Genomic DNA, 12,266 nt, shown 5'->3' with positions numbered 1-12,266 from the left:
GTCCTTGTTAACCCTTCATGAGCCTGTTCCCTCTAATGTTTCAGTTATATTCCCTTTTGCGAAAAAACAAATAACTCTTACATAACTTTAAACAAAGTGATTTAAGTTGGTATAGGTGGGGCCAAAATCAAGGTGTTGATTCATATCCTATTTCTTTTCTGTTTAATATATCTCTGGGGTTCTTAAGTTTCTTAGGACTATGATATGTATGGTGCAGTTCCTCAAGGTACCAACCACACAATACAAAATATTATCAAATGTGATGTACACATATAAATCTATGTACAAGGCAGTGATGCTGTACGGTAATGACAGGTTCTTAGCTGATCTTGAAAAATCTGCTCACACTGGCTACGGGGAGGGGTGGGGGGTACTTTGACATGTAGCCGGTATATCTCTCAGAGGTAGACAACCTTTCAGGCCTGCAAAGGAAATTCAAACTCCACGCAAAAGGCCCCATCTACCTGCTGATTTCCAACTGAGGATTTTCCTGCAGCAAAGCAGCAGCTGGGACCAGTGACAGTCCATTGTCCTGGGCTTAAGATGGCTAAAGAAGTCTAAACCTACATGGAAACAATGTAAAGCCCAGGAAAATTAAGTGCTAACTTTCACGACTTTCCTCATTAAGCCCTTTCATTGCATATTTTGGAAAACTATTTCAAAGCCAAAACAGTGAACATTATTGACCCCACTTGGTTAAAACATTCTGTAAGAAAAGGAATTTGTATTATTTTTGGGCACTAATTCCTACAAGCACATGTAGAATTTGTCTAGTTCTGACCTATACAAGGTATGATGATGGCAGGAAGAATAAATAGAAAAAAATGTTCAAGACATGAATAAGTTGAAGCAGGGTGGGTGTTTTTATTTTTATTTTTTAAACAATAAATCTTAACTTGTGTGAGGCAGCCAGGGTAAAACATCAATTCTTTGAATGACTGTTGATGATCAAGCATTTTCACAGTAGCAACAAACTCTAACACAGACCCAATCAATGCCAGGTTACTTTTGTTCAAATGGATTTGGTTTTTACTTTAGTGAATTGAAATAAAATCCTAAATGGAGCAATCTGAGGAGCTTGATGTGGGATACATGCATTTATCACGATGACCTCGGTTTTTAGTTTGTTTCAACCTGGCTTTTATGTAATTTGCTCAAGAAATGTAGTCTTGAGTATCGGGAGTAACCGTCCCGTACAGGGAAAGGCACGGGACGTATAGTCACTTAAAAACAGTGGATCAGCTACCATTGCTTCTTCACGATAATGTCCAAGTACTGTCTAATGAACATATTTGATATATTCTCTAATTGTAGGTGATTAGTGGCTCTGTCGGCTGTTCAGACGTCTCAAAAGTCCTACCCTCATTATGGAGGGTTATCTGGCTGTGGCCATTTTATTCTTAATATCACCCCAGTTTCAGGCAGCAGAGTATCAAGTGTCAATGGCAACTTATGAAAGACATATGAGGAACAGGGCCCTGGACAGTCGAACACAATACTTCAGCTGATTGTAGAACATATGTAAAGTGGACTGCTTTATAGTATATTTCACTTTTGATAGAGCTAAACTAGCAGTTTCCAACAGGTTCTAGTCTTCATGCCTAACTATGCTAAACATTGTCCACACTTGTATCAGATGTGCGTAAATAGATCCTGATCTTCTCGTGTGTGTAGGCTTGGTGACAAGCCCATTTCCTTAAGTCCAGCTATGCTTTAAAATACAGACAGTCTTAATGTGCATTGTGAGTGCTCTCAAAATAAAATCATTGTCATCATTTATTGAGCTTTGGTAAATCTAATGGATTATGAAACACCAAAATTATTCAGCAGGTTCAAAAGATGGTCTGTCATTCTAGATATGAACATGTCTACTTGTGTATTCGCATTGAGCACAAAACGGGGGACATTTATTGACAATTGTAATATCGACGTTCCAAACTTTTACAATGGTTGAGCTGCACTCATCCAAAATGTTGGAGATTGTGCTGTAAAACTTCCAACAAAGCCTTTTTTTCTATGTACCATACTACACTCTTAATTTCACATTGCCTCATTTTTTGCAGAGTAGTTTAACTGGTGTTTTAACACAACTTTTTACAGCATTAGCCTAATGGATTCTGTGAAAGACATGATTGCTTGATTACAGAAGGTCTCTCTCTGATAGTTTATGTAGCAAAGGCCTGGGAGTGATTAATCTGTGATTGTGGGAGAAGAGGTGACCAAGAAATGTATGCATCACCTCAAATTGCAGAAATTATATGTTCTCTAAATAAAGGGACCTCTAGTCTATGTACTTTGTTTCACCATAGAAAATAAAGTCAGAGCTTGGAAGTGCCTAATTGAATAAATGGTTTAAACTTTTATTTGAAGCTTTTAGACTTTGAAAAAAATTCACTTTACCTTTATTTTTCATTGGGACACATTGAGTTTAATGTGGAGTTCAAATTAACAAAGCTTGACTGCAATGACAAAAGGCTTTTGTTTTTAGTGTATTTCCTGCCACTCCAAACGATTGATGTGTACAAATAGACTTAAGGAAAACAAATTTGAAAAAAACTGACCATTAAGTACATATGAGTCTGTACATATTTGCATTACAGAGAAAGATCAGCAGTTATTTTAACAAGTTAAAAGCCTTTTTAAGTAAATGCACTCGTCTCTTGAAGGTCCAAGAGCTGCTTGGGTCAATATCAAGACAAAATAATTCCAAAACAATTTTTTAAAAACGCTACATATGTAATATTTTAAAATTTATATGACAAAAACAATTTTCAGTACAGGTCATTTTAAATAAAGAGAATAACTTGCAGTGACTGTCAGTTTGCCCAACATTGTGCAGATTGAAATTATAATTCTATAATAAATACACATGGGAATACTAGCTATTGGAACTCTTTACCACTAAAATGTAAATAACAGTAAGTTGTCATGGGTTCAATTAAGGGCCATGATTGAGGAAGGTGGGTCTTATCTAATATGATCCTCCAATGGGAGAGCAGGGAGAAATTATATTGGTGCAGTAAACAAGCACGCAGCAGATGATGCCAACGATGTTTCATTAAGACTGACTGATAAACCCCATCATTTACTTTAACCTGTGAGAAGAAGTTTGTAACTTTTCAGACATAATGTTGTAATTTAATACAGTCAACTCAGCTCTGAGGACAAAATGTAGAGTTACTCATTCAATTCCTTTGACTTTCAGTTCATCCCGAACTCTAATGAGATAATCAGGATCTGGGTATCCATAGCTGCAAAGACAGTGAGAGACATTCAATAAATTTAGACGGACAATTTCACATTCAATGACAATTCACTGCGATTACATTTTCATCAGACTTGTAAGTTCATCTTGTCATATAAGATGTAATACAAAAATCAATCATGTCAGTTCAACTTTTTTTTTTTTTATATTTTTGTGGCTGTGAGATATGAATATGCCAAAAAAATTTACGGGCGATGACATGAGAGGCACAAAGTTTAATACAAGTAATGCTGCACATCAAAACTGTAATGTTGCTTAATAAGAGGCCTTACTGGGTTGGTCCTCCACGTGTCGACGTTTTATGGTGAATATCATTCCATGTGACCGTGTTGCTCCTGCCGCTGGTGGTGGAGCGTCCAACAGTGAAGATAAGTCTCTGATCAAAAGCTTGCTTCAGCAGTTTGAGAATCATCCTGCCCTCTGAAGAGTCTGGGAGATAGGCTGTACGGGAAACACCTTCATATGGCTGACCGGGGTTAGGATGCACCTCCTGCACAGACAGTGGACAGTTCTCTGGTACTCTTTTTGGTTTCAATATTATTAAGAAATACAGTGAATATTTTAATCCCAGTGGAGGTGGGAAGATACGCATTATTTCTGATACAATTATTATACAACAAAAAAAAAAAAGATCATGCTTGTGTGAGTACAGAAAGGGAGAGAAATCAAAGAGCACAGAGCTGCAGAGAACACGTAAAAAGGTAATGTGTTCTGTCCAATCCCAGCAGGACTAAACTAAGCAGAAACAAAGGAAAATATTTTGTACATAAATTCAGATTCATAAATATCGAACCACTGATAATGTTTTTGTCCTTTGGCCTCTGTACATCAGCACAGTGAATTTGAAAGATTTATTGTATTGAAACTGTTTAATTCCAAAATGGTTTGTGGACACACTTTGGTCAACCCTCTTGCATTTAACCTGAAAGTCTGGACTTTGATCACATTGTAAGTGTTTGGATTTCAAATTCAATGTGCGTGTGTCCAGAGGCCAAATGCCAAAAAACTTATTATAACACATTATACTGTATTATACTATGCAACATAGTATAATACTAATGTTAATACAGTATGTCGTATAGCAGGGGTCACCAACGTGGTGCCTGTAAGGACCACATGATGGTAAGAAATAAATAAAATTGCTAAAAACAGCGGGAAAAGATTAAAAAGCAAACACAAATATCAAGAAAGTTATTTGGCCTGTTGAAAATATGAATTTCCTGGTCTGTCGGGACTCTGTTAGGAGCCGAACAGATCGATTTAAAGGACAAGTCCATCCACCCATTTATCTGTAAGCGCTTATCCTTTGTAGGGTCATGGGGTGGAGCCTATCACAGCCTATCACAGTTCATCACAGGTATATGGTTATGAGGAGAGGGACATAATTTGTGTACTGATGGCTGAGTTTACACAATGAAAGGAATACTGTACTACTGTATATTCTTTGGTATGACAGGCAAGTTATATAATGTAGAGGAGTTATATAATGTAAAGCACATTCATAATGTTTTAACTACCATAACAATAATGCATTTTATAATTTAGTAGAAACAGACATTAAAATACACTATCAAATAAAAAAATAAGACAAATTTAAAAATTGTATTTCTCCTGCTGCTTTCACATTTAGGCTGGTTGTTCTGTGTGTACACAGAAACAGAATGGGTTCAATAAACCACTTAAATAATATACAAATATAATTATACTAATATACTGCTTACAAAAGGACACTTCATAACGAGGGGTAGGACTAAATAATATTAGGGGAGACTGATGTAGAGCGGTTGTCCACCATTGGCCCCAAAACAGTGAAGTGACGATAGTGCAACAGTGTTATGTACAGATAATGTACAAAGTAAATTTATGCTATAGATTTTGGGTTTTAAAAAGTAATACAAAGTTTTTATTATTACAAATTAGTCTTTTTATAGCTATTAATACTGTAAACTGTAATGCAACCATCACGAGAGTTCCATAATTATCACATTCAAACAACTGACATAATTGACCGGACATTTCAGAATTTACAATATATATATATACTTCATTGCTCAAAACCATATCCGTTAGTCACTGAAGACCTTTTTGGTAAGATCACTCCTAGCAATTTCTAAAGCTTTGAAGAACAACACCACCTGAGCAGGTTTCCAGACAAAAAGGTCTGAGAAATCCAGCTACACATTCTCTATTGACAAGACCGCTGACTTCAAACTATAATGAGATGAGGCATAAATGTCCTGGTCAGGAGACAAGACAAGACGTCTGAGAAGAAGCCCAAAATGGCCCATATCAGTTTTCTGGTTAACGGATAGAGGGCCTTTTCTGAAGAAAGGTGATCCCAGGATGCACCTCACTAGAGAGGACGAGGAGGAAGATCTTGGCCAGAGATATCTCTGAGAAAATGGAAATGGTTACAATCAAATTTCTCTGGACAGTGATTCAGAACCAGAAAAATCCGCTCTACACCAAGAAAGAGGACAAGGATGACCTTAGATGCAGAGGGAAAAGACCAAGAGACACAAAAGACCTCAAGGGAACAACCTTCCCTTGTCATCCACGTCCAGAAAACACAGAATTGCTGTTGAGTCATATTGCAGTTGGATTCTTCTATATTTTCATAGGCTCACTGTGTAAATTAAACTATGACCAGAGGAGCTGCTGGATTACAAGGATCTGATCACTTAAAGTCATCAGTGTGGAATGGAAGGAGAGATCAGAGGGCCAGCTGTTTAGCTGCTGTTTTCAATGTGCAACTGACAATGGACCAAGCTGTAGCCACCACAAGTGAACATCAAGCAGTTGTGGAAGGTCCTCAGGTTTTGCTTTCTTTAATATCCAAAAAAGATGACTGGGACAACCCACAACACAAATGTTTCATCACAAGACAGTAGTTTTGTTTTTTTTGAAACATATTTTGGCAATTGATAAACTACAAGAGATCCACTTGGGCTTATCCATCAAACATTATGCTGGCAGCAAACTAGATTACCTGGACATTAGAAAATGTGGGTTGTCTTTTAAGTCCCTTAAAATGAAAAAAAAAAAAGGCCCTTATTAAAGGTCCTGATAGTGTCGTAACAACATTGATCAAAACGTGTTGGATCTGCTGTCTTACCTTTTGGATGCCACTTGGAATGTAATATTGAATGATTATCGTTCCATATTTCTCATATCCAGGCAAAGATGACATTGTTTTGGTGACTTTCATTGTCCCTCCTTTAGGTTGGGTGCCTGTCAAGGTGCCGTATAACTCACCACACGTTGGACATACAGGTTTGTAGAGAAAAGCTTGTTTCAGACAGCTTTTGCAGAAGGAGTGTTTGCACCGAAGAGTCTCTTTCTCTGTTGTCACTATCGTTTCCATACAGATCGGACATGATTCTTCTTCATTATCTTTACTGTGTGTCGCACCCAAAGTTTTGCTGTTTGGACTGTGTGCTGGACCTGTAGTCACTGGATTGTTTCTGGGACTTTGTGAACTTTGTGAACTTAATTTCTTCAATTTATCAATGTGCCAAAAAGGCCCACTCGCTTTAAAGTTGTCATAGTTGTTGTGGGTGGGTTTAAAAAGCACTTGTGGAAATCTCTTCTCTAGGTCTTTGTAGTGTCGTGGACTCACGGAGATAGTTGTGGTCTCCAGGTCAGAGGCAGTTCTCTGGTAGAATGTGATGAATCGCTGTCTAACCATGTCAGCATGGACAAGCGATATGGAGGGAATGAGGGGTCTTAAAGTCACCTGCACTGTGCTACTGTTGTTATGTACTGGCTGTGTGTCAATGACAAAACTGTCCCCTTTAATTTTGGATAGGTCTTTTGCACATTTTTGATTAATGTAGTCCATAACAGCCACAGAAACATCCACAGGTTTCACATTACTTAAAGTGTGTACACCCTGCAATTTGACTGAGAGCTGCTCCAGCTCTTCAAAGGTTCCTCTCACTTTGTAGCAGGAACCGTATTCCTTATACAAATAAGGTTGAATAATTCTAATCAATCTTTCAGGGTCTTGGAAATCAGCTCCATCAATGGTGATAATGATGTCAGTGATAAACTGCAAAAACACAGGACAACAAGATTCAGAATCAGATTTAATGTTGGAGGAACAAGGTAAACATAATATTAAAAAAAAGAGCAATAACAAACATATAAATACACTGTATAGTAAACACTGGCATGATAAGCTTTTTTGTTGCGATGGACTGCACCAAAAATTCAAAGCATTGGTGCACTTTTAATTTGAAGGTTAAACACGAACCGGAAGTGATAGTAAGTTTCGTTATTTTCTAGCCAACTTATCGTTAGTCTACCCTTCGAAAATCAAACGTGTTATCGTAAGTTTTTCTGTGTGACTGAACAAAGCATCTAAAGAAAAACAACATTTTCCTACGTCTTCCTTTGGAAAACAATTACAGCAGTGATGGAGTATCAGACACGTAAAACTCAGGCTGCACCGAGCGCAAAATCCGTCCTTTTCCTGGTCGCACACTGCTCACCGCGCTTTCCCTGGTTAAACCAATTTAAAGTTAACTAAATGATACCTACCTCCATATTGCGGAACGCATGGAAAGCTGCAGCGACAACTGACTGTTTCCCTGGACACAGTGAATTACGCGGCGTCTTCCTTTCACTTTCAGGTTCTCGCTGTCTGCGTGTTCATCACGTGTCTTGTCGACACCAGGCGGTTTGTAGGAAAACAACAACCAACGTAAAACGATGGTTACGTATTGTAACCCCAGCTTCTATGACTATGTTTGCGCAGCCCTCTGGCTGTAGCATAATGAACCAAATGCTACAGCAGGATATCGTCCACGCCCCACTAGTGCCATACAGCAGCTAGGAGCAGTAAACGGAACAGATGTCTTCCACCGACACTCCTCTGAGCAGTGACACAGAGGAAGCTATTCCCCTAGTGGAGTGTGCACGGATGACCTCTGGTGTCTGGGCCTCAGCAGACTCATATGCTTGAAAAATGGCTTCACACAGCCAGTGGCACAGGCGCTGAGCGGAAAGAGGAAGCCCGGCAAAGCCTTCCCTGTAGTGCACGAAAAGGCGCTCGGAACGGCGTATAGTAGACGTGCGCTCCACATAGTAGGACAAAGCACGCACTGGGCACAGCAGATGAGAGGAGGCATGCTCCTCAGAAGTGTGAGGAGGTGTGAAGAAACCTTCCAAGGTTATGACTCTCGACCTAAAAGAACTGGTGATGCACTTGGGCATGAAAGCAGGATTAGGTCGGAGAACAGCCAGGCTGAGATCCCCACGAACTGAAAGACACTCTGGGGAGACTGACAGGGCAGAGAGGTCACTCACTCTCTTCATGGAGGTGAGAGCCAAGAGAAGCGCCGTCTTCCACGACAGGAGCCTGAGGGGAACCTGGTCCAGTGGCTCAAACGGGGAAGCCACCAAGGCACAGAGGACCAAAGAAAGATCCCAAGGAGGGGCCAGGGGCCGCTGCCACCTCACACCCCTTAAGAAACGTTTCAGCAGGGGGTGACTGAAAACAGACCTGTCAGCGAACCCCTCGGGACATGAGGAGATCGCAGCAGCATAGGTCTTCACAGTGTTGAGGGAAAAGCCTCTGTCCACGAGGGTCTGAAGAAAAGACAGAACCCGAGGAAGAGGACATGAAGAGGCAGACAGGCCCCTCTCAGAGCACCAGCGCTGAAAGGATGACCACTTTGCTATGACCACTTTGCTACATAGGAGGAAGTGGTGGATGCCGCCCTCGCACCCTGAATGGTGGCCACCACGCGCGGTGAAAACCCCTGGTCAGCTAGGGGCTCCCTGTCAGGGGCCAGACCCACAGGCGCTGCAGCAGAACTGGGGGGCTGCGGATCATCCGGTTGGCCTCAGACAACGCGTCCGCATGCCATGGGAGCTCCCAGGGCAGGCCTGCAAGCATCTGGCAGAGTGCCGGGAACCACGGTGCCCCCACTCGCCTTGGGGCCACAAGGATGACGGTGAGATACTCTCTCACGCGGTCCAGCAACCTGGGAATCAGAGGGACAGGCGGAAAAGCATAGAGGAGCCGCCTGGGCCAGGGCCAATGGGAGAATGCATCCACCCCAAAGGGGGGGGAAATCTCGAGCTCGGAGGGAGAACCAAAGGGGGCACTGGGCATTGCCTTTGGCTGCAAAAAGGTCCACCTCGGCTCTGCCAAACCTGCTCCAAACCTCTTGGACAAGCTCTGTGTGCAGCACCCATTCCCTGGGGCGGGCCCCCGAGACATAGTGTCCGCGGCTGTGTTCAGAACGCCGAGGATGTACACAGCTCTGATGGAGCGGAGATGCGAGTGGGCCCACAGCAGCAGTCTCCTGGCGATGCTGAGGAGCCGATCTCACGCCACCCTGATGGTTGATATAGGAATCCGTCGTCGTATTGTCCGTGTGAACAGGGACGTGGCAAGACATGCCCTCTGGCCAGGGAGTACCCACTGACTGAGAGAGGCATGTCCCACCCCATCCCATCAGCGAAGCGTCTGTGAACACCGAGACGTATGATGAGGGGGGGCCGAGAGGAACGCCGTCTAACATGACGCGAGGTCCCCTCCAATTGGCAAGATCCGGACCCACTGATGGGGGAATCATGACCAAACGTCTGCGATGACATACAGGATCGCGCTGCAGGCGTGTCATGTGTAGGAGGCCGAAGGGAACCACCGAGAGAGCCGCGGCCATCATGCCCAGCAGCCGCATGACTGAGTGAGCTGTGACAACGCGACCGGGAGTCAAACGGTGAAGCATGGCGAGCAGCGTCTCTCTCCTCTCCTGGGAGAGGCGCGCCCGCAAGATCGGCACATCCAGCTCCACGCCCAGGAAGATAATCGACTGAGCAGGGAGCGGTGAGCTTTTCCGCCAATTTATCGTGAAACCCAGAGACGATAAATGAGTCACCAAATCCACCATCTGCAGGAGAGCTACCCTCATGCCGGCGGCGCGCAGCGGAACCAGTCCTGTCTCCAGACATTTGGAGAATGTGCGTGGGGCGAGAGAATAGCCGAAGGGTAGGCAGCTGTACTGGTACCGCACGCCCAGGAAGGAGAAACGCAGAAACTTCCTGTGTTGCATGGCGATAGGAATTTGAAAATATGCGCCCTTTAGGTCCACCGAGGACAGCCAGTCTCCCTGGCGCACGCTCCGGAAAACTGAGGCTGTCGTTAACATGTGGAAGCGGTGGATCACCATTAACTGATTCAGGAAAGAGAGATCCAGAATTGGTCTCATTTCCCCAGACTTCTTGGGAACCAGGAAGTAACGAGGGTAAAAACCCTGGGTTTCTTCCATCGGCGGGACCACGCTGATGGCCCGTTTCCCCAGGAGATCGGACAGCTCTGACGCAAGAGCTGTCATGTGGGCTGGGGATGAAAGCTGGGTTTCCAGGATCCCAGCGAAGCTCGGCGGGGCTGTGGCAAACTGAAGAGAATAACCGTTCCGTATTATTCTGTCCATCCACTTGTCCAACACACACGGTAACCTCCACTGATGGTAACACTCCGACAGTGGGTGTGACAGCGGACAGTGTTCGTCTGCTATATTGGCAGCTAGCTAACGTTCGGCCCTCTCCGCCGCCCATGTGGGGCCCTCTGCGAAGGGGAGCTGGGAGGGGCTGGCTGTCCATCGGGGAAGCCCCAGCCGCAGCCGAAAAGCCAGGCGGGCGCGCCCCCGAGGGCTCATAAACAGACCTACCCCTACCGCTAGCAGGCGTGTCAGCGGGGACGGGCGTTGAATGGAGCTCAGAAGATAAAGTGTGCTGCTTAGCAGAAACTAGCCGGCTCGTGAAGTTAGCACGGCGGCTAACAAGGAGCGGGCTGTTGTGAGTGGGAGACATGTGGGATGCGGACACTGAGTATTCTGGTTATAGGAATCTTTGCCCTCTAGGACATGTTCGGTTTTATTGCAAAAACAATTAGAACAGAGAACAATTAAATCACACATGTCCCCCAACTTCCGGGGAGGCTCCACCGGAGGGCGAGACCATGAACAAGCCAACTTGCGAGGCTTGGAAGATCTGCGACTTGATGCTGCCCAGGTGGAGGAGCGGGGTGTACGGGAGCAGGTCGCCAAGCGGCTGTTGCTGATGAAGCGGGAGACTGCCTGTGAGAAAACGCGTGTCCGGCAGAGCGGGAGGGCGCCGTGACGTGGCGACCAATCTTATCCGCTTCTTCTGAAGGCGTCTGCATCTCTTTAACAAGGTGCTGAAAATGGGAACCAAACAGACCATCAGGGCTGATGGGTCCCTCCAGCATATCGTTCCTAACGGCCTCTGTGACGGAAGAAAGATGGAGCCGGACGTTCCTCGCGATCATGGTTTGCCAATGCCGAGATGCGCGCCGAAGCGAACGCTATCGGGGCACACATGGCGAGGATGGCGCTGGAAAACTTGCTGATCTCTTCGGCGTATTTGTCGGGAAGAGCATCAGGTAGCAGAGCCAGCTCGGAGATGGCGTTAGCTATAACGAAGAAGCGGTCAGCGAGGCGGCCCGTCAAGGCGTCTTTACGAGAGGGCGGAGCGGGGCGAGGGCCAGTTCTGAGGTTGCACTTGACTCCGAAGAGAGCGGCGAAGCCCGGTTCCAGAGTTAGGCCTGCCGGAAAGCCATCGTGCGTGAGCCCTTTCACCTTGGTCATATCACCCGCTCTCTTATGGTGTGATTGCGGACGTAATTGAAAGCAGCATGAGGGCGATTAAGTAGCAACTTTTTGGCCCACACACCGGTGGGCGTGGACTATACCGCTTCAGTTGGCGCGAGCGCTCAGGGATTGGTTCATTATGTTAAGAGGGCTGCGCAACATAGGAAATAGAACCTCTGCTGAGGTCAAACAGGTTACGACAAAAACGAAGCGGTGTGAGGTAACTGAGCACATTTGCGTAAGTACTGTACTTAAGTACAATTTTGATCCCTTTTACTTTACTTCATAATTTACATTCTCCTTATATTTATGCTTTAATTTCATTACATTTTGGATGCAAGTATATTATACTCTTCTCTTCTCTTTTCAAACTG

General features: G+C 44.2%; 1 protein-coding gene across 1 annotated transcript; it reads right to left on the bottom strand.

Annotated features, from left to right (window-relative positions):
* Positions 1–1,885: 1,885 nt before the first annotated feature.
* si:dkey-3h3.3 (uncharacterized protein LOC100144568 homolog) lies at positions 1,886–8,409 on the bottom strand. Its single transcript, XM_067520966.1, has 4 exons — positions 7,808–8,409; positions 6,381–7,316; positions 3,538–3,755; positions 1,886–3,251 (listed from the first exon to the last, which is right to left on the bottom strand). The coding sequence occupies exons 1-4, from the start codon at positions 7,811–7,813 to the stop codon at positions 3,182–3,184; spliced, it is 1,230 nt and encodes a 409-aa protein (XP_067377067.1). The 5' UTR covers positions 7,814–8,409; the 3' UTR covers positions 1,886–3,181.
* Between the last annotated feature and the right edge of the window lie 3,857 nt (positions 8,410–12,266).

Source organism: Channa argus, chromosome 11 (genome assembly GCF_033026475.1).
Source record: "Channa argus isolate prfri chromosome 11, Channa argus male v1.0, whole genome shotgun sequence".
Classification (NCBI taxonomy): Eukaryota; Metazoa; Chordata; class Actinopteri; order Anabantiformes; family Channidae; genus Channa; species Channa argus.
Note: the sequence above shows the minus strand (reverse complement) of the source record. Positions and strands in the feature narration are given on the sequence as shown.